This window comes from Amblyomma americanum, chromosome 4 (assembly GCF_052857255.1).
Source record: "Amblyomma americanum isolate KBUSLIRL-KWMA chromosome 4, ASM5285725v1, whole genome shotgun sequence".
Taxonomy (NCBI): Eukaryota; Metazoa; Arthropoda; class Arachnida; order Ixodida; family Ixodidae; genus Amblyomma; species Amblyomma americanum.
This window is the reverse complement of record NC_135500.1, coordinates 66,089,028-66,112,281: the sequence shown is the minus strand read 5'-3', so window position 1 is coordinate 66,112,281 and position 23,254 is coordinate 66,089,028. Positions and strand designations below refer to the sequence as shown.

The window sequence follows — 23,254 nt, the reverse complement described above, 5'->3', positions numbered from 1 at the left end:
TCGTCAAGCCCGACAAGTGTAAGGTCGAAGAGCATTGGGCTAAGCACTCTACCCTGTGGTACTCCACGGGAAGTGAAATGGGATGTTGGGCCATCCTCAGTCTGCACAAAGAGAGATCTGTTGGATAACTAACTACGTATCTAGCAGAATACGTGACCACCAAGCTCGGCAGCTTCCAGAGCGTCCAAAATAGCCTGGTGAGTTACACTGTCGTATGCGCCCTCTATATCTATGAACAATGCCGTGGTCAAGCACTTCAAATGTTTTTGGCGCTAGATGGATGACACCAGGTCGACCACGTTGTCAACTGAAGACCCCGGACATTATAGCCGGATATATATGGTAGCGCTCCAGATACTACTAAATACGCGTAAGTACCATCCTTTCCAGTACTTTGCCAATGCAGCTATCCAGTGCAGTTGGACGGTATGATGTCAGGTCATGTGGCGATTTCCCTGTTTCAGGAGCGGAACTAGCTGACTGGGCTTCCACTCGTCTGGAACTGTGCCCTCATTCCATGATTTCTTGTAATACTCCAAAAAGACACGCCTAGCTTCTTGTGCAAGGTTTGCAAGTGCAGCGTATGGCACACCATCAGGTCCCGGCGATCATGACCGTCTGCAACAAGCCAGAGCGACATCAAGTTCCTCCACGGAAAAGGGAAGGCTCATTCGAGAATCCCGAGAAGTGGGAACATCGCTGCAATGCTGCATTAGGGAAGGGGGTCAATGATTCGGCTGCCATAGCGCAGAAATCTTCAGCAACCTCGACCTCCCCATGTCGTTGGTAGAGTGCCAGAGACTTTAATGGGTGCAGCTGGCGGGGGGATGTTTGGAGGCGACGAACGACATTCCAGATGCGTGACAAAGGTTTCCGTGGATCAAGTGATTCACAGAATGACCTCCAACTTTGTGCCTGGAGGACTTGAATTCTGCGCTGAATTTTCTTTTGCATGTTGCTCGCATCTCTGAGGTCAAGCCTTGACTTTGTGCATTGGTATCTATGCTCTGCCCTCCGTCGCAGTGATCGCAGGCGCTGCAATTCCATATCAAATTCCGTGTACTTTGTAACTGGGGTGAATAACCGTGTCGCGTTTTCCATGGCCTCCTTAATTTTCCCTTCAAAACCTTTGGAGGAACCTCCTCTGCAAGCATCTTCCATAAGTGCTTGAAACACTCAATCAATGCGTCGCATGCGTGTGGCAGAGGTGCATGTGGAAAGGCCAGTAGTGATCAGATATGTAGGGATATGGTCACTTGCGCAGGTTTCAATATCCGAAAACCACCGGACGTTGCTGATAAGGCATCGAGAAACGAAAGCCAAGTGGAGGCAGCTACTGTAAGTTGTCCCTCGAGTATAGATTGGGGAGCCGTCATGTAGGCACTGAAGGTAACGGTCGGAGGCGAAGGACACAAGCTTTCGTCCCCTAATATTCATTCTAACACCTCCCCACATCGTGTTGTGAATTAAGCGAAGTTTGTATTATCGAATGGGCGCTAGAATGACCTGTCATTACGCCCCACCGCGCGGGCTGAATCCGAAGCAGTCACATCTAGACTCATTATCACGAGCTAGGCGCTACTACACGTTTGTGGCAGGCAATTCTGAGAATTAAATTCATGCGGTCCTAACGGTAAATGAAATAAATTGATCGGCCAGTTACATGCCAGAAACAGGTACTAGAATGCATTCTCACTACTCACGCGAGCTGCTCAGCGAGTGCTGGAATATATGACGCTATTTATGCTCTAAAACATGTTCATTTACGGAAAAGGATTGCCAAAATTAAAGGTACTCAGTGATGTGCAATCGCTTGCACTTCTGCCGAGACTCCATCAGCATCATTTGCAGCTTGCCCAAGAGCTCCAGCTCAACATCCGAGTTCTCATTGGCAGAGAAGTAGCATGTTGCAGCATCGAGCGTCGCCGCTATTTCACATGCACTACATGCACTTGGGGGTGGCATAGGCTTGTCGTCGCAGTCGGACTCGTCACTGTCGGCTGTGCTCACCGTACGTGAGCCTTGTGACGTGTACTGACAGCATGCAGCCTCAATTATATCGGCGTCACTCAAGGGCTCCAACGTCTCCACATTGCTGTCCACATAGCTCGCGGCACCAACAAAAAGCATGACGGCGGACGGCGGCGCCCGTACCACTGTACTGCGTTGTGTACACCACGGGATAGTGCCCCAGACCGCGGCACAACGAAAACCTGGAACGGCTTGTGCCGAAGCATTGGCGGCACGGGCTGATGCAATGGCAGCGAAAACCTGCTTCGGCATGCACCGGAGTGCGGACTCGGGCAGTGTTGTGTGCTTGGCGTTTTTTCTTTCCCATGTTTTACAACTCTAGCAAATTTGCAGCGCGTTGTAGTCATAATGGGTCAACTTTTATCTACGCGGAGCATGTCAGCCAGGGGCTCCTAGTTCGAATTAACCATAGCAGATGCCACCTTGTTCGAATTATCGGGCATTTTCTCCCATTAAAATACACAGGGCTGTGCCGGGAGCCCGGAGTCAATTCGAATTAACTGTAATCTTGAATTAATCGAGTTAAAATTAACGAGGTTTTACTGTATCTGGACATACCCTTAATAGAGAGCTTAAATGTTCCTTCAAGTTTTTGGTTGATCCTTAGCATGCTGGGCTGCTGCAGTGGCTCAGTGGTCATGGCGCTGGGCTGCTGGCCCGAAAGGTGCGGGTTCGATCTCGGTCGTGGTGGTTGAATTTTGATGGAGACGAAATTCTAGAGGTCTGTGTACTATGCAATCTCATTGCACATGAAAGAACCCCAGGTGGTCGAAATTTCCGGAACCCTTCATTACGGCATCCCTCATAGCCCGAGTCGGTTAGGGACGTTAAACTCCATATACCAAACCAAACCAAATCAGCATGCTGGGAGGCAGATTTAAGTGTAGGGAAATTTCTGTGTTACAAAGTTAACTGTGGATTTTACCAACTCCATTAAGTGGAGATTTAACTTAGCTAAAGCTTTGCAATTTAATTTGTTCCAGTACTCGCGGTACCCTGGTTCAGTAGCTGGGGTGAGAGTGAGTAAGCAGTTTTCGCATGCCTCACACGACATCATCCGTATGATGTTGTAGCTGTTGGAACTGTGCACATTGGAGAAGGAATTCAACTTCATATTCTTTGCTAGGTGTAGTGCAACTCTACGTGGTGTTCTACATTTAATAATGCATCACGTAGCATCCGAGCATAAAAAATTCGCTGGACGTTTTCTCCTGTGACAACGTGAATTTCAATGACAGGGCGGTGCAAAATTCCAATGCTAGCTTATTAACTCTCAGTAGGGGTAGCACCTTTGCTGAGAGCATTGCGGTAGCTGGGCATGCAGTAACCAGTCATGGGGTGTAGAGGTGTGTGGGGGAAATGGGTAGGAGTGTAGGGTAGGTTTGCATCACTCACTGTCAGTTATTCATCCATCCATATAAAGGAGGCATCAGGTATGGCAGATGCAGCAACGACAGGGGTAGAAAGAGAGAGGCAGGGAACTGGTGACATCATGAGTATCTTCGTTGTGTTCAGACCAGTCAGTGATTGGTATTGTGGCCTGTCAGTGTGGCGCATTGTCATGATGTCATGTGTTACAACTCCAGTGATGAAGGAAAACATGGCCTTAATTAATTAACAGTTGTCGCTGTAAAAAAATTGCAACAGAAAATGTGGTGTCTGTATCCCTTTAAACAAGTGCACACAAATGTGATGCTACACCTTGAAAGGATTTCATTTTACATCTTGTGCGTGGGAAATTTTCAGCAGTCCTCACTTCGGCTGATAAAAGCACCCGCCTTAACAGAGTTTGCCCAAAAAAGATGCCACTGTACTTATATAAATAGTGCCCTTTTCTTGAATCAAATTGGCCTCTGATAATAAATACCGTAAAATTCCGAACAAGCGCTCCCACCCATGCAAGGCCCCCCATCCCCCCTAACTTCACTGTTAATTTCACATTTCCGCACCCCCCCCCCTCCCCGCACCCTTATCACGCACTGCGCCCAGGCTACAGTGAACTAGAATATCCCCAGGCAACTCTGGCCTGCCCAATCCAGTCCAAGAATCCAATCCAGTCATGCTTTCCAAGCCATTCACATGCCCATTCGTCACGCACCATTTGTCTTGTTTTAGCGTCGTCAAGTGGGCCATGCATTCGTGCACAGTGGCAAAGAAACTTGAGGTCATACTAGTCATACAATGGCATTGGGGAAATGGAAGGAATGTTTGCCAAACGTTTCGAGACTTCAAGTTTGACCGTAAACTGATATGGAAATGGGACAAGAATTTCGAGAAGTTGCTACAGCAAGCCTATGGGAAAGAAAAACTTCGAAGAAAGTTGAGTAACGGCACGCTGGTGTTTAGTGAAAGCGTGGATGATGCATTCTTCGAGTACTTCGAGCGTGAAATAATGACAGGACGTTTTAAATCCATGTGCACTGCGCATTTTTTTTCTGGCGAGAAAATGTCGCCGCCATCTTGAATTTCGGCGCAGTTCCGGGATAGCGCCCCCCTCCTACATTGCCAGTAATTTCGACTTGCGGGAGTGGGAGCGCTTGCTCGGAATTTTACGGTAGTAACCTTGACCAACTTAATGGCCTTTGATACGACTGTAGCTCATTTTTCATTTGCAACCAATGTCACTAAGACACATGTCACACTGAAGCTTGAGTTAATTTGTAGTCTGAAAGGACTACTTCATGAGGTCTAACCGGCTCACAGAGTTTGTGTGAATTCACCTTGAGGGGTACCTTGGCCAAACCATAAATCAGTAAATAAATATTTCCACGACTGGCATTCAAACCCACAGCTTCGTTGGCCACCGCACAAGAGCACTATGCTATCGCGGCAGCCGATCACACCTCATGTTAGACTTCAACACACTCTCACGCTCTGCATTGCATATCATCGTTTTCTTCAATTTATACTACTGTCGAACTAATATGTGCACTCTCGTGCTGTGCATTGCACATTGTGGTCTTCATCAACTAATACTACTATCGAACTAATATCATCGCCAGACATGCTGACGACCCACCAAAGCAGAACATTGAACCAACCATGCTAAACACATGCTTTCGCATGCCTGTTCGGATTAACTATGTGAAAACCCTACCACTTTTTTTTTCTTTGAGAAACATGCCTTATATTGGGCCTCTTCGATTAACCGTGCTCGGGCAGCCCGCTGGCTGCCAGCAAGTTCGCCCCTGACAGGAAACGGCATCATGGTCACATGGTCTGGCAGCCACCGGAACCAGCCAACCAGCAACCACTGCGGCAAGCTATACACGGATCACGGAGGGAGGGCAGATGCTCTCCGTTGCTTCGCATTCTGCTGCGTCTCGTTGCTACGCATGCGTATGGCACAAATAGGCTGCTTGAGATCGAAAACAATGACCTGAAATTGTTGAGGGCTGCCGCAGACTGCAGAACAAACAGATGACCATGCTCGCACCGGTACACATCGGTGGCGACAATGCTAGCGTGTGCCTTCGGTGCCATGGGCTGTGTGAGCGTCGAGAAATCCTCAAAAGCATGCGATGAGCAATCGCAACCTAATGTCTTTCAGTTGACACCATAGAGGGAAAAACTGCCCATGCATTGCTCATCAGACAACACGCCGTACTCTCACATTATCGCATGAACGTTTGTTTACTACACAGTAAGTATGACTGGTATGACCGCAGACTTGCATGGTGATTTACTCCGCGCTGTGATCATTGCGATTTCTACGTTTGTGAACTCCTGAAGGCTGTAATAAGAAAAGAAATGGGATACGTTCTATTCAACTGTAGTCTGTCAGCCGCTGGCTTTTGCTGCCGGCAAGGAATGCACACATAATCTCAACAAAATTTAAGCGATGAGGTGATTGAACGTTCGTCTAAAACAAGCGGGTGTCCTGTACAAATTTAGCTGCGTATTGTATCTTTAATGCCACAGCTTTACTCGAATGAAGGGCGCTACAATCCGGCCTTGCGTGTTGACGCCGCACGTATACTGCGTGTGCATGCAGGATGGTCCTCGCTGGGAAATTCTTTTTATCTCTTTAATGAGCCAAACGTGGAGATTTATGCGTATGGTTTTTCTCAGATATTTTAAGCATTTGGGGCAGAAGGCCTGAGCATCAAGCTGTACGACAGTCGGTGACGACAGAATCAGCACTAGCTAGGTCGGCTGCCTTAATTATAAGTGGTAGCTATTATGTGGCCACATATATGCGCGCGCAGAGATGCATCGAGCAGTGTGCTCGTGAAGGCTTTTAATAAAGGACATGTTTCAATCAATCGAGCATTTCTCAAACCATATCCGCTTTTGCATTGCGCAGAACGTAATGAAGACTATAAGCTCTTACATCACGCTCAACTAACGCCTTTCCAAACACGTTCAGCACATGCATATATGTGCGCGTTCGAGCGCGTACTCGGAGCTGGAACCTGCGGCCGCTCTTGTGAAAGCCCTCGAACACCATCGCAATATCAGCCGGGCACACAAAATTAACAGCCGAAATATTTTGTGAATCAGAGCTATATGCGATCTTAATATGAAGCGAGCATTTGTGCTTGCGAGGCGGTGAGACGATCAAACTGCAATCACACACACGTACACAAAGCAAATAAACAGCGAGAACTATCGCAAAAGGCGCCATTGCAGGTGACACAGACTATATGCACAGTGGCCTAGTCGAAACCAGCGCCTGCATCACACACAACATCGCATGAAGAACCGCGGTCCTTCTAGTCCACATAAAAATGGCTGTGCGCACTTCCCGCTACCATACCACCCCTCCGTTGTCTGCTAGTAGCCCGAGCACTGCCAGCACAAAATCATCCTGGCGAGTCTGGCTGCCGGCTGGCAGCCCGAAACCACCCAGCCAGAGAAAAACGAACGTGTTCTGGGCAGCCACCGGAAGTGCACGGAGCAGCCTGCGAAAACCAAGCGCCTCGCGGCGTGCTCCGGCAGCCCGCAGGCAGCCCACGGGCTGCCAGACGCGGGTAAATTGAAGAGGCCCACTTATGTCATTTAGAAATTCTTTGAACAGTCATGCATGGAGTGTTCTTTAACCTTCCTTATTTTTTGTTTCAGAAAGGTGACAAGGCAGTGCAGTGGGCGCGCATCTTCTACCTCTCGGCTGCCATAAGCTTTGCCGGTGGTGTTGTGTTTGCCTTCTTTGGCTCAGCCAAACGGCAACCTTGGGCGGACCCTGTGAGCACCACTGGTAAAGGACCATCCATACCTACAAGGGACTGCAGCAGCGGCACAGCCGCAGCCGCAGAAGAGGGTGTTACAGAAGTCAGCGTTGCACTACTGGGGTCGCCAGCTTTGCCCAGCTCAAAGGACACGATCTCTTGAAGAAGGCTTCACGCAAGCTTATTATCTGATGTTCTTACTGCTGTGCTTACTGCACACAGCCCAACACTGGTGAAGCAGTGCAAAAAGCATTTGAAGGACAGGCAACTTTCATATTCTGTTCTTCCATCTTGTCTGCTATTATATCATTGCAAAGAGGCCACGGCATTGGCTAGGCAAGAGTGTGGATTTCAGTCATCTCATGGGATTCCTCATCTAGTTTCTTCAAAGTGGACATGTATTGCTGTTTCTTTGCATGCGTAAGTGTTGTACAGACTTGTAGATATATCGCAGAAGGCTGTGTCCACTGTGCCTCTTTGCTGATGCCTCACTTTGTTTCGCTTCACTTTTATTCTGGCCATGTGGGGGGTTCTCTTTAGATTAAATGGAGTTGGTGTTGGCATTGTAGTTTTTCATAACCATAAACTGTGATGTTACTGGCTTCCCAAGGTAGTCTTACCTGGGTGGGCCTGAGCTACAAAGAACATGTTGTCCAATGAGTGGGCAGTCTTGAGAATATGCAATCCTCAATCATGCGGTCCAGGGGCCTGGGGAGCAACCTGCTATATGATGGCTGTGTGTTTACGGTGTTCATCTGCTGAGCCGAAAATCATGGCATTAAATTCTAGTCACGGCAGCTGCGTTTCTGTGGAGGCGAAATTCAAATGCACCATGGCTTGTGCTGTCAGTGCATGATAGAGAACCGCAGGTGGTTGAAATTACACCGGAGCCACCCACTAAAGTGTCTCTGACCTGCAACTTCGAGACCTTAAACACCACGCTCTGTACCGTGGACTCGGGTGAACTACAATGTAACTCCTGAAACTTACTGTCTGGCAGAAGATGGGATAAACATCGACAACCTGCTGTCATTGACCTTTGGCGCATGTCCTTGCCTACGTTGGTGGTGCAAAAATTTGCAGGCATGCCAGTAGGTTGTGTGCAGCAAGCCCCCAGAGTGGTGAATCAAACATGGTGTGTTCTTTGCAACAAAACTTTTCATTGGGTGAGTTGGGCTGTATTCTTAGACAGGAAAGGGCTGCTTGGAGACTTGCAGACAGCAAGTCATGGATATGTGCTATGAGCCTTCCTGTTGAGCCGTAAAACAACTTTTTTCACGGCACATGTTACATCTATAGTGGCAGTAATATTCTCTTCAAGGGTTTTGATCCCAGTTGCCATTCAGACATATGGTAGACACCCTAAAGTGTGCCATGTAATTAATTTACGCTTGGCAATGGGAGGCAAGGTACTATAGGGTGGAGCCCCTGTGTCCTTGCGCCACTGGACAGCTGCCTTGCATGCTACCTAATTGTTTTTTCGCTCTGCTGCAGGAGCAGCTGGCACCATCTATGATTGCAGCCCGTAATCAAAGAGTATTTCTTTTATCGTGACCCTCTAATGTTGGAAATGCATGTTTATATTGGAAATATGCCTTAAGTAATGTGTTACCAACATATACTTTAAGAGGGAACTAATAACTGCAATAATATAGGGGACAATATTCACTGCGTACGAAGAAATGCCATGTTTCAGCTCTGTAACCTTCTTGGCTCCATTGCCAAGAAAAGTTGTTGTGGAGTGTATGTATTTTTTAATTTTTTTTGGCAGTGCATTCAGCAGGAAATGTCGTTTTCTTCACTGTCACATCATTCACAGCATTGGCTTCCACATTATCCCTTTTTTTATCGCTGTTTAAAGCTGGCCACCCGTTCAAGCTGAGAGAGTTCTAAGTCTCTTCTTCGTATCTTCTTAGCTTATGTGTATTGCAGAACTACAGTCTCATGTCAGTCATCTTCCATTCGTTGTCTCGCTTGTGTTGGGCAGTGTGTAGTAATAGCAGCAGGTGCTGCTACCTTTTGTGAAAATGCGAAACTAGGTAAGTGTTGCACTTGCTTTGACTGTGAGCTCTGTCTGATGGGAGAACTGGGGGACTGTGACAGCTGTGGACATGTCTGATGCACAGTGACCCAAGTATATGAAAAGAAAAAACAACAGGTACTCTTTTCACTCATTTAGGAAAACAGTTGTAAAGGAGATGAGAAGCATGCACCCCATGATGGGGTGCATCATGCCCACAATGTCTTTTCAGCCCGCATGAGTGCCAAGAAGTAAGTGTACAATCATTTTGTTGCCAAACATCATGTCTTGCTGCCGTTGCTGGCTGGTAGCTTACAGAAAATAAGCAGCAGTTAAAGAAGTGTGCACTCATAATGGCAAAGCCTTTAGCGCAAAAAAACAAGGACGTGAGAGGAAGACGGGACGGCGCTAAACGCTAAACGAAGACGGGACAGTGCTCGTTTTTTGCACTAAAGGCTTTGCCATTATGAGTGAACAGTACCAACTAGCCCAAGAATCAGCATTGTTGAAAGAAGTGTGGTTTGTTTATTTGTTTGTTTGTTTGTTTATTTATTTATTCGAGCATTTCTCTGCCACTTTTAAACAAAGTGCTTGGCTTCTCAAACCAGCTAAGCCTCAGACTAGTGACAAGCTGAAGACTTCAAAGGAGTATGTTAATTATTGTGATGTGTTGACACGATACTTGAAACTATTTTTTCACGTGAGGCGGACTGAATTTTCCGCGCAATTTTCAGGATTCCACTAGACTTTCTTCTTTTGGTGCTATTTGAGTTTCAGTGCTTTGTTTTGTGTTGGCTGTGCCTGATAATGTTGCCTGGAGGTCACTGCAAAGCATTTTATTTTATTTTCTAAAAGTCTGGCAGTGCTAGAGTATGTGTTTTAAAAGTGATCTGTGGTGGCCAAAATAATCTACTACTAGTACTCCAGAAAAGGGGTTGTGGCTGCTGTGCTGGTTGCGCGGTTATTGTCTCATAGACTGGCAGGTTATAAGAAGGTATTTTCGAGCAAGAGTCAAAAGAAGTGTTCAAGTTGTTTTAGAATGGTACATTGTGCTCATTGCACAAATTTTGGTCTGTACGGAATCTTAACCACAAATAAGCTTCCATACTTATTGAACATGGTTATTCAGTGTGCTAGCTTCCATGCTTTTTCTTCTATAAAGGAAACAACCATTTGTGGCGCATGTTCCATTTTGTACACCTCTCTGCACAATGCCAAATTTTCGTGCAAACATCTTCAGTCACATCATGTGAGTATGTTGAATCTTCACTTGCTATTGCTTTGTCTCCTGTGTCTGTCCTTGAATCGTCAAATCATGGAGTTGTTTGTTTGCCTTGGATAATAGTGTCTTTTTGAATGACATTGTGTTTTGAAGCCGTTGACTGAATGCACTGTTGTAACTCCCGCCTGTCGGTTTTGGTAGGATTCATACTTTTTAGTTATTTTCTGCATATATCTTTTGTTTGCTTGTCAACATTTGAGTACCTTTCTTTCTTCAACTAGCTTATGGCTACCTTACAATGGGGTGATGATTTAAATTGTGTTTGTAAATGGAGAGTAAAGTTTACATGATGATCTCCCAAGGAGATGCACTTAAAGACTAAAATATGGTGTGAACCATTATTTGAGCCCTTTTAAGAAAAAGCATGCATCAGGTTATCTGTAATATGTATTGTCATCAGGAGCTTATCAGTCTTATCTTCTGACCCAGGTAGTAGATACATTTAAACAAGCCTGCTCCTGTATATAATGTCTCATCAGAGAAGTTGAACAAGCCCAGAGTCATTTTTTGTTGTGGCACTGGCTCATGCAATAACCTGTGCAATGTTTTCTGAATTGTGAAGGTGTGTATTTGAGGGTGCCTTGTGAGTATCAGCATAAATCTATGCTCTGTGGGTTCATAATGCCATTTGGTTGTCGACTCAGCTGGGAATGCTAAGCACTGCTGCTCAGTCTATCTAGCTTGTACCTGCAGCATTCCACATGCAAATCGGAAGGCTTGTCGTGCATTTGCTCTAGATTTTAGTTTTCGTGTTTGCAGACTAGGGTACGTAGGTAAAGTTCATCGTGATGGAGTTTTGCCACATCATTTGAAGGATCTCTCTGCTGAACTGAAAGTTTTTCCCTTTCCGTTCATTGTGCACTGTGTCCTACGTGCATTAGCATTTGGAATGAAAAAACCTTTATTATACATGTAGTACATGTCAGTTTTCTGCAATTATACTTACTGTCAGCTGCAAACTGTTGTGAGAAGGGGTGATTTTAATACATCCCAGTCAGCACCTGCCAGGACCAAAACTTTGTTACAAGCTAACTGTGTAACACCCATAAAAGGCAAGCTCTGAACAACAAAATGCTAGCTTGCCTCTGTATATATTGTTGAGGCTGTATTGCTAGTCATCACACATTGTCAAGTGCCTTAGCACAGTTTAGTGCATTGTGTGCAGAGTTGTGCTGGTTTAAATGTTTTTCGAATGCATTTCAGAGCCGTTATAAAATATCATGCATGAATAGCATAAAATCTGCTCTTTGCTTTTTGTGACAGGAAGCTTGGAGTGCATCTGAGTCAGTGAATTTTCAGCACTGCTTTTTTCCATTTGATGCTTGAAGTGTGTCACAGGTACTGCTGGTGACAATCTTATAGAGTAACAAGAAGGATCAAAGCATGCATTATGTAATGGCAGAGTTAGCACTCTAAATTTTCATAATGAAGACAATTTAGGGTCCATATTCTAACTTCAATCCATCAGGGGATTTCTGTTGATATTTCAGTTCATGTGAGGCTTTCTATAATGAATTTTATAGTCACTGTGTAACACACGAAAAATGCTGGATCAATGATGCATCTTTTTGCAAAACTTTTGTGGAACCTTGTCAAAGCATGCACCTGATAGCTGCTGTTTTGCAGTGTCATTTTTTTGCCAGTAATGCCAAGCTATTCACTTGCAAGCAGTGCTGAGTGTTGAAGGAAATACTTAGTTTTCATTGATAACCTTGTGGCAATGCATTTTACACTGAGGTGATCATGCAATGCATCGTCAAGGCTTTTGCGTTTAGTGTTTGTCCAATCCCAGAGTCACATTTTTCTGATGTCTCCTCTTGTAGATTTTGTGCATTTTCTTGGCCTAAAAGGAAAGCATATTGCTCAAGCCTGGAGATAGCATTTCCTCTTGCGCTCAGCATTTTGTGGAGTGCTGACAATCATACTTCATAATTATTGCTCTCTATATATACAGTTTACAGTGTTGTTTACTCATAGACTGCAAGGCTTTGGATGGACTTTGTGTAGCATTTAACTGGCCTCCTCTGGTGTTGTCACAGACACCATTTCGGTGAACTGCGGCTATGGTGGAATGGTTCCTCCTTGCACAGTGTTGTAGAAGCTGTGAGAGAGAGAGAAGCATTTTAATGATTACAGGAGAGCTGTGCCTGGTATTTGAAGCTGTGAGAGGTGAAGTAGTAAAACTAGTGCCATGTACAAGCCACCTTAAAGCTGCTTTGTGTATGTACACCCTTTGTCGAAAGTTTAGAGTCCAGGGGGTTTGCTTCTAAGCCATATAGTGGGGCCCCTTTAGCATTCATGGAAGTCTTACGCATCGGATGGGGCAGGAGTAGAAATCTTCTTACCTTCGGAAGATTTAGAATGCTGGGAATGCATTTCGAGCCACATGATGTGGCTCAGAAACAAACCTCTGGGCTCTAAACTTTTGAAAAAGGCTTTTAACATGAACCAAGCTATTTAGAAAGTGGAGCATGGTAAAAACATGAATCCAAAAATATTTTGTTCACATTCATGTGTGCAGAGCGTGGTTTCTTGCATCATTCAGAATGTGTCACTAGCATACCTAAATTTAGTCAAGGCCTACACCACTGCTTTGAGGCTGGTCACCTGGGTATTGCAGCCGGTGATAGTATTGTAAGTAGTGGAAGCATTAGCTGCCCTGTCACATTCACTATACAGAGGAGTTAGGCAGGTTTGATCGGGCATGGCTCTCTGGAGTATGCTTTGTGGCACACGGCCACGCTTCTAAGGCATATATTTGTATGTAACGTGCTTTAGATCTTTGAAATGAATGGCTTTACAAGTGTTGCCACGAGGCAAATAGCTGGTGTTCTGTAAATATACTACTGCAGTTTTACAATTTAAATATCTCCCTCGAATAATTCCGTTTTCTGAGAAAATGAACAATTAGACACAAAAATGCTCTACCATGCAAATAATAATGAAAGACAGTAACCATGATATATCGAATTACTCGTGATACTGGGGTTCGACATACTGTGAGACTTTTTTATATACTTTTACACAGGATTTTCAAGGGGATAATCTGTATTCTATATATCCAAGCTCAACTAATACTTATGGTTTCATGCTGTTGTAATACCACATTTAAATGGTCCTTTTTATCTGTTACAGAGTATTGATCAGTCCAAAAAATTGTGTAAAAGTGAAAGCCTGAGATGTTCACACTGGCACTGGTTTCCTGCTGCTCTTCTGGTTCACTGTAGTATTATTGCGCAGTGCAAAATGTCAGCCTGATTTGGGGTCCCAGTAACGTCTGTACTCTTCGCACTCAAGCTGCTTGAAATATTTGGTCAAAATTTCAAGTAGATGATGAACACAAAAAATAGGAAGGCCTGATGTACGGTCATGCCTACACGAGCACGAATTCAGACATGCAGTCGACAATACCGGAAATTTGTCATTTGGAAGTGTTTCGGGGAACCACTGTTAGCAGTAGCTGGCTTCATTGGTACAGTTATGTGTGTTTTTATCCGACTAATGTGAGCCTGGTGAATGAAATAAAAACGTTGCATGAGGGAAAACGTGTTGGGGTGCTTGTCTGTAACAAACAGGGGTACATTTTTCTGGTATTTTTAAACTGCTGTAAATGCACAAAATGTGTCGAGCATTTGCAGAACGTCAGAAGAAACCATGAATTAGGCACTGTATTGAAGATAGATTTGTTGGCACTTGTTCCATATTCTGATGTGCATGCATAGCCTGTGCACATCCACTGGTGGCCTGTCTACAGACAAAGGTTGGCTTTCTGTGGCACTGCAGCAGAGCCTAGGAAGAAAGGGGAGGGACGGGCCTTTGTACCCATGCCACGGGAAGTGCACAGTCTCTCGGACTTCTCCGCTTCACCTCTTTGCACCTCTAGCACGAACAACAAACAACCCATTCCCAATGCATGGGGAGAAAAGCCTGTCTCCTTACTTTTCCTACTGGCCTATGCTGCTCAGCAAGCCCAGCAACAAAAAGTTGACCGACGGTGTAGGCTTCCAGTGTTCAAAATGTGCACTGGCACTGCTGCTGTTATTTCTGATTTCGCTTGCTTCGGCACAGAAAAGACTGCAGTATAATGTCGCCACTGTGGTGACAGTACATATTATGTTTTTGTTTTGCTGTACTGCAGCTTCGTAGCTAAAGGTCTTCGAACGTCTAAAGCACTTCAGATGTTGACATGACTTATGCGACTTTCCGCCATTGGATCGAGTCAAAAGTCGCGGCGACAGTCTTACGCGGGGCAGTCTCTCCCACAGGACTCTGCTCCCGGCCAACTGAAGCGGGTGCCTACGGTGAGCGGACCGGTGTCTGCCCTCGACAACCTACAGATGTATCATATAATTTGTAAAGGTATGGTAAAATAACACTCCCGTTAGCTCTAAACAAATGGCCGCCATGCAGTCTCAGTTCTCAGTAAAACCTCAGCTCGTGATTGAGGCCCTAGCGAAATTCTAAAGCTGAACTATTAACCTGATAGGGTGTTACTATTTGCTGCATGTCTTAGCTGTCGATAAGCAAATAGTCTACGTATTAATATTTGAATCTGCCTGGCTACCATGTATACTTGCGTGAGGGCTGCACCAGCCTACTTAGCAGCCGATAATTAGAAAAAGTGACCTGAAATTTCCATGTGCGCAGAATTTTGCCCGCGCAGTGCGTTCTGCTGGGAGCAAGAGGCGATGACTGCCTGCGACATTTGTTACGATCACGTGCTCACTTGTACTGGACTCGGCCTGGAACCGCGACCACACGGTGCCTCAGCGCTGCTTGCTCAGTTGTATGCTTGTAGTCCGCACCAGAAAGGACAAAACATTATCAGAGCGATATGTCCTGCTGCACATTGGCTAGAATGGGGTGGACCCACGCTAGCGGCGCAGTTCTGCAAAGCGCCGAACATTCGTCTCGTGCACTGCATGGAATATGCACCGTACGTACGTAGTAGCGCGCCTCGCATCGATGCCGGAACGAAGGTACATTGAAGGCATTTTGCTATAAAAGGTCTAACCTTGTTACAAGCACACAGTAACCTCATTAAAATTATCGTGTAATTTCTGCAAGGGCTTCGACAGCGAAGCCATGTGGGCCGCCGCGATGGCTCAGTGCGCACGGCTGGGCTGCTGACCTGAAAGACGCGGGTTCAATTCCGGTCGCGGCGGTTGGTTTTTAATGGGGGCGAAATGCTAGAGGCCTGTCTACCTTATAATGTCAGTGCACGTTGAAAGAACCCCAGGTGGCTGAAATTACCCGGAGCCCTCCACTACGGCATCCCTCATAGCGTAAGTCGCTTCGAGACGTTAAACCCCCAACTCGTCAAACAATTCGACGTTGTCGTGAAGAACATCCCAATGGGAACTGAAACACGCTTGTATGTCCCATGGACGTCCAGAGGACGTCTAAGCGAGTTCCAGTGCCCATTGGGATGCAGGTAGCTCAAAATGTTCTGCGGAAGCATCTGCCATCTTTTGCTTACCGCACTGCTTGCTGTTGAACCTTTCGCTTGTGTGAACTGCGGGGACGAAATGCACACAGTCTTGATCAATGCAGAGTACAAGGTGTCTGCAGCGCTGCTTCCACCAGACAGTTCGTTTTCTGGCATTTGGTAGCCAGTTACATGAGCAGCCGGCCACCTGTGCGGCAGCATCTTGTTGCATAATTTCTTAGGGCGTGGTGGAGCTGAGGTTGGAGAAAAGACTCCACACTGTACAAGCGGTACTCGGCGCTGGGCCTGTACTGATGAAATATGCGCGGCCATGATCTTTTTGGGCAGGTGGAAGGACTACTCTGGTTCTGGGGAAAATGTTTACCTACCTGTTCTCACTGTGTGTGGCGTAGGAAATTGCCTTGTCATCCGTGCTGTGTTTTCCGCGCTCGACGCCATTTTGGCGCTCCTGAGGTTGGATTGGACGTTGGATTAGATTTTGCGACAACATATCCGGTGGTGGCGACGACTGCAATGCGGACAGCGAAGTACGTTATTACGGACTGATGAACAGAGGCTTGCACTGCTCCGCTGCTCGACCCTAGAAGTCGAAGTATTTTGAAACTTCGAATGCCGCAGAGCGTTGTAATGTTTACTTGTTCATGCTCAATGCAACCCGCACGAGCTTTATCACTTTGTCCGGGATGCAAGGTGCGACCGGATTTATCTCGAATGATCGCAGACAGGCGGAACCGGTTCTCATTTGTTCGAGACTATTGTGGTGACTTTGCACGCCGTATCTCGAAAGTTCGATGTCAACTTTAAATTGAGCCCGACCGAGAGCGACAGGCATTCTGTTCGACGATCGCCGAGCACGCTTGCTGCCTGTCGCGGAGTCATTCAGTTGTTTTTAGGCGCGTGTCGGCTTATTAAAGAGTTCCTTTTGGAAGCCCTCTTGGCTGTCTTTTCGACTGACTGACTGCTGTCACCATTACATGACATCTGGTGAATGTGCTGGGTCCCGGATGTCCTTGACGACCTCCTCCCCTGCCAGCCGCCGAAGCAGCCCGAGCCGCCCCGAAGCAGACACCGTGAAAGCCACCGAAGCCATCCCAACTGAAGAGGAGCTGCGGAGCAGCCGACGTCCCCAAAATCTGCCATCCGAACACGGACTACTACCGAACCGCATGCGAGTGCAGAACGTGTGGCTGTGTTCTACAACTCGGGTGACGAGATGAAAGTAAGGCACGATTTTTTTATAAGTGATGTTTATTGCCTCAGGGCATAGAAAGGTATGGAAAGAGGGATGATGAGAGTTCTTCAAGGCATTCACAACCATCGTCAGGAAAGAAAGAGCACAGCTGATTCTACAGTCACGCATCCAGCAACCGAACGAGACAGTGAGCGCATACGCAGAAGACATCGAAGCGCCTTCTCCGACGCGCCGATACTCACATGACTGAATTGAGAAGGTAGAGCTTTTAATGCGAGATGCTAATTAGAGAAGCACTTTTCGCTGGTCTGACGCGCAATCCAGTGAAGACCGTCGCTGAATTCACTAGCGAAGCGGCCACCATTCAGAAAACCTTCGAAACACAAGCCCGCCATTCCATTTGACCGCTCAAAGTGACCTCAACAGCTCTCGGATGGCACAGCATTCGGAGGCAACCTGCGGGATGTCATCCGCGGCAGTGTACAGGAAGAGCTCTGTCGCCTGCTACTATCTTCGGACCAGCCTAAAGTAGCGACCCTCGCGGAAATGGCGAAAAAGTGCAACATGCGCTTGGCTCCCCGTCATCGACGCCTCGAGCGGAAGCGCAAGCCGTGACCTACGTCGCTGCAGTACGCAGTCATCAGCTTCAACAAGAGCGGCGCTCAAGTCTCACGAAATGCGATGCCTGGAGCACTTGCGACAACCGCCCGCTGTGCTGCCACTGCGGTGAGGCCGGCCATATTAGCCACTGCCGACGTTTTTAGATAAGAACAGTTGGAAAACTTTCACCCGGGATGCGGCCCCACTTCAGTTGCCGCTTTAATCAGATGGATGGATGGGCGGACGGACGGATGCTGAACCCTTTAAATCGGGCGGTGGTTCAAGCCGCCTAGCCATATGACTAGGGATATTTTACTCTTGTGTTGGTTTTAGCCACCAATCAGATAACCTTCGCTTGGTCACTTCTACCCGCTTAAAATGTACTTTCCCTTCACTGTCCTTAAGCCCCAACGCCTTGGATAAATCAGCCCCGCTACTTTGCACTGTAGGGTGAAGCCCTTTACAAAAAAGTATCTAGTGTTCAGCCGTTTCCTCCTCTCCGCACGCAAAGCACAGGGTGCCTATCTCGTGCTACCTGACTATATGTCTTATCCGAAAAACTCCCGTCCTGGCCTCAAACAACAAAGAACTTCCCTTACAATTATCATAGATATTTTCTTTGGCAATTTCCTGCTTAATGAACCTGTATGTTCCCAGTGCCGATTTCGTCAGCATCCCTGTTTTCCACCGAGCTCTCTCTGTTTCTTTAATCTTTTTTCTTAAACCGATAATTGCTGATTGCCCCCCCCCCCTACTGTTATCCAGATATTTGCTTGTCAAGTTTCTAGTTCGCGTTCTCCATTTCGTGTCAACATTCCTTATGTACAGGTATCTCAAAGAGACGCGAGCGCCATCTCTAGGGTTTTGACACTAACACGTTAGTTTTCTTTGTTTTCTGTTTTCCGCCGCTACGCCCATTGGCTGCGCTTGGTCACATGGACAGTTTGCTGCATAACTGGCCAACGCTGACTGGCGCCTCGCATCGTCTGCGCCGGGCACGGCTGCTTCAAGCCGCGCTCGTCTACATACTGCAACGTTCACGTGCGCGCTACACCTGGTGTACGAGAGGCCAGGATGCTCGTGGTTGAGCTTTTGGCTGTAGATCTCGGCCGAAACTTCTTTCCGCGGTTCCACGCGGCAGAATCGGAGAAACACGACGTGCCGCTTACCCCCTCGTAGTTTGGGTTCCTCGCTTGTGTAATACGCGCTTGTGCAAAGTATATTTGCAAGTCTACTCGGCCATGCGCGGGCCGCATCTCTGTTGACCGTTGACGCCGACCTTCCTGGTCATACTCTCGATGTGAAGTGCAAAAGCTCAACTTCGCTTCGAGCGCCTCTCTGCGCTGCGGCAGAGGCCGCAGTTGCAGCACTAAAATTAGAAACGTGAGGGCCCCATAGCGCTCACTTCGCAGAACCGACTACAGCAGAAAGTCGCTGTATTAAAAAAAAATGTCCTTAGCTTCATTTACCAGTTCTGTAAAGGAATATAAGAATAACTGTGAGATTTTCAGAAGTAATTCCAACTCCTATTGAATTCCGCAGCCTAGGCCTGAGGTCAAACTGCCATCTACTTTATAATGTCACCTCGTTAAACACAGAATCTGACGCTTATTAGCCGCCAAAAGTGGCTTATAAGCGGCTAAAGAGGCATATTTTCCCCGACATGCATGCAGTTACGGTTAAAGCAGCCCTAACAACGAGCTTTCAAGCTTAAATAACGGAGCGCGACATTTCATCACATCGGCTCCCTGAAAGTTTGCACAGCTATAGGAAGTCACGGCCAGCTTTTAGAGTGAAAACACTATTTTTACAGAATTTCAAACTTAAAGCTGTAGCTTTGAGATGTCAGGTTGTTGGTATGCTATCATGCATGGAAGAAAACCGCGATTGAAGAACCTGGCCATAATAGTGCATAAAGAAAACGCTTCTCACAAAACCAATAAAGAGAGACCGCTACCTTTCGCACGTGCTCCTTTCTTCACCTTTTTCTGCTTCCTTCGGCCATGCTCTCGCGCGTGCGTACCTTCTTTAAAGGTAGGCTGCAGCGCTAAATAGCTGAAAACAAACACCCACATCGGAATACGGTATGAGACGGAACTGCTCATAGATGTGTATTCTTGATTATTTGAAGCTTGAGCAGTTTTCAGTAAATCGATTCGCTGTAACGGAAACTTAGGAAAAAATAAGACCATTTCTCTTCATTTTCCGGCCAATACGCCCTTTATTTCAGTACCCCTCCTCTCCTAACACCTCAAGATAGAAACATAATGGGGATGCCAGTTGCAACAGGTTGTTTAAGTAAAGCGATAGCTATTGAAAGCAGTCTATTTTGTTGAATGTGCATCTCATGAGCATATGTCAACGACCGTTTGCCGACGCGTATTTAATGTGCTCCGATAAAACTTGTTGAAATGCAATTAAAACCTCGATGTGAAAACGGCAGAGACGAGAACCGCGTTTTATTCCTTACATACGCGTATTTCTTGCATGCCAGTTTCCGGCTGTGACGCACCCCTTTTTTAATCTTCTGTTCTCAGTCGTGTTTTGAAGTGCAACATGCGTCCTCCTTGCATTACCATGTCGCCATCCCCGCTCTTTCTAGGTGTTTATGAATCGGTTGTCCATAACACTCCCGTCTCCCACTCATTCAGTGTGGTTGATGCAAACGTTGTCCTGTTCTTAGCACAAACCCCTCCCGCCACGTTTTTCAGAACCGCTCAGCTATGCTCGGTATTGCTGCCAGCTTTGCTTCGTAGTTGCCTTCAGTCCTTTTCCATCTGTTTTTCGTTCGAAATGCTGACGGGGCTGACGGCTTGCAAGCCTTCGGGCGCTTCCCATAGGCGACGAGCTGCGGTGGGTTTTGCTTCGGAATTAACCGTTGGGCATCTGGGGTCGAACCAACGAATCCACGAAGTAGTTCACTTTGGAACCGGCCACCTTTTTAAGATAGGGTCCTATCTGACAACGTTGACCGGCAAAAAGCGTCGCCGGCTGACGACACGCGGTGACGCGGTCAATTGCGCGCGGTGGCCAGCGGGTAAGAGCTGATTCCCAAGCAAACCGTCTCGTGGATTCTGCCCCTGGTGTGTCGATCGTTTGTCTTTTCCTGTGCGTTTAACACCGAATCCTTGCTGCTACTGTATAACAAAGTAAATGATGGGAAGCGACATTGAGGATTCGGAACGTGCCGACGTGTAGTGCACCGGGATGCTGAGCCGGATATGTTTCGAGAGAGAAGTTCTGAGAAGGGGCATTTTTTCAGCTAGGAGGAGGAAGAAAGGCAGGGAGGTTAACCAGACGAATAGCCGGTTTGACACCCTGTACGGGGGAAAGGGGTGAGGAGATAAGATGAAGGAGAAAAGAGAGTAGCAGGAAATTGAAGTCACTATGCAATGTCACAGCGCTCAGTAAAGTCACAGCGTATCGTGCAGGCCAGAAGTCCTCAAAAAGCGGAGCACTGCCTTGGAGGCCTTCACCGCCGCGTCCGGTGGCCGAGAATCTTCGCTTCCGTCAGTGGGCGCACGTCTAGACGCTCCAGTGCAGGGCAGAGAGACTGTCTTTCGGCGCTGTAGGCAGGGCATTCAAAAAGAATGTGGGCTATATAGTCTCATCACGCCCGCAGATGGCACATGCAGGGCTGTCAGCCATACCTATTATAAGAAGGAGTAGTGCATGGTGAAAGCTACACCAAGCCACAGACGACACAACAAAGTTGCTTCACGTAGTGGTAGACCGGATGGAAGCCGAGGCTTCAAATCTGGGTCCAAGGTTTTTTTAAACGCGAATGCGAGAATGGGCCTGAGTTCCACGCGGCAAGCTTGATGTCCCGCGATAGTGGTCTAAGCCTACCCGCTGCTCGTCGTCGTTCGTCCTTGTGGTTTGCATGGTATTGGCGCTAGGTTTTCTCTAATTCAAGTATGCACCAGCTAGCCCAAAAAGAGGTGTTAATGCTACCCGCTGCGTGGGCTCTCGAGATGAGGATGGACACACAATCACCCTCATGGTGAGCTGTTGGCGCGGTGGTTGCCTGCGATGCCGCTGTGTCCTGGCAGCCGTTGGTAAACAATATCGTGCCCTTTGTTGATGGCTGTGTGGTGGAGCTCTCGGATCTCCGCAACAAGTTTTTCATGGTACCCATGACGAAGAGCAGATTGTAACGCTTGGAGGGCTCCCTTTGAGTCAGTGAAAAACTATTGCTGGGGTGTTTCTTCACTGATATGCTCAATGGCGACACGAATAGTAAGTTCTGCACCAGTCGATGAAGTCTGGTGTGATGTTTTCACTTGCTTAACTATGGTCCTTAGCGGATGACTACGGAGCCCGAGGAACTGGAAGGGGTCACTGAGCCATCGGTGTATACGTGCAGTCGGCGTCCGTGTTTCTCATGCAAATATTCTAGAGCGATCTGTTTTAGTGCTGTCGTCGACAAATCATTTTTCAAGCCTCCAAATGACCTTAAAGTTTTGAAGGCATGGACAGAAGCAATTCCGCGCAAAAAGCTTCAAGGTCACTTCCAAAACTTGTGTGTGTGATCTTCATTTTCAGATCAAGTACATCAGCTCCTGCTTCAAACACGTTAAAGGTCAAACCATTAGGATTCCTCGAGGCAGATGGACGCTGAAGAAGGGTGCGGTTCCATGTATTTTCTCCAACAGTCCAGCGCATATCTCAAGGCCACAATCACCGAATACAAAAAGTAAATAATCGGAAGTTAAATCAGTATACGTTGTGCCGAAGTTTTAGCCTGCCAGAGTAAAAGGGGAGTACAAGACGGTTTCGACGTTCCGGAGAGCGCCGAATATACTGAGGGCGCCGCTCACGAACGCACGCTGGAGAATGTAACGTGGTTTTCTGTTCTGCAAAACACACCAACGTTTGAGACACGCTCCGTAAGATCATCGGCTGATGACGTTATCTACAAGTTGGAGAAGCGCAAAGGTGTTGCACTAGTTCAAAAAGATGTAGTTGTGCGATACAGTTTGTCTATTGATGTCAGCGCACGAGGTGTGCTTGTGCCGGAAAGGAGCTACGCTGAAAGTCTTTCGAAAATTGCATTTGCGAGCCTAAAAGACGCGACGACGTTCCTTCACTGCATTGATTTCCTGAATGTTTGCACCGGGTGTGAAAGTCAGGTTTTTCCCGGCATTTCAACCTTAACGACCGCTTTGGAATCTGATGGTGTTTGGCACAGCAAGAAATGCATGGTTCTTTCTGAGCATCCCCTGTGTACTGCATGCAAGAAAATGAAAAAGTTCAGGGTGAGAGATTAGCAAAAAGGCATGAAGTCTCAATGCAAGACACACTCGGTAATTAAGAGCCTAAGAAAAAGAGTCATAGGGCAACTGTCTTTAGTGAAAAGGCGAAGACGGATGTTCACACTCTAAAGCACCCGCTCTCACGGTTGTTTCCAGATGACTTGGAGAAAGCATTGCAAAAAATACCTCATGCACAGCGGGACACCTTTCGCGCAGCATTTAAAGCTTCAAAAGCAAAAACGCCTAAGGGAAGGCGC

General features: G+C 46.9%; 1 protein-coding gene across 5 annotated transcripts in view; it reads left to right on the top strand.

Annotated features, from left to right (window-relative positions):
- LOC144128014 (sodium-dependent phosphate transport protein 3-like) overlaps positions 1 to 22,827 on the top strand; it is an 86,053-nt gene extending 63,226 nt beyond the window's left edge. For 4 of the 5 annotated variants that reach the window (XM_077661066.1, XM_077661061.1, XM_077661064.1 and 1 more), the window contains one exon: positions 7,096 to 14,080. In XM_077661066.1, coding sequence (XP_077517192.1) covers positions 7,096 to 7,362 — 267 coding nt within the window. In that variant the 3' untranslated portion in view covers positions 7,363 to 14,080. Of the gene's footprint in view, positions 1 to 7,095; positions 14,081 to 22,287 lie in introns of those variants that run through there. The other variant, XM_077661063.1, reaches the window with a different exon arrangement.
- Positions 22,828 to 23,254: the final 427 nt, after the last annotated feature.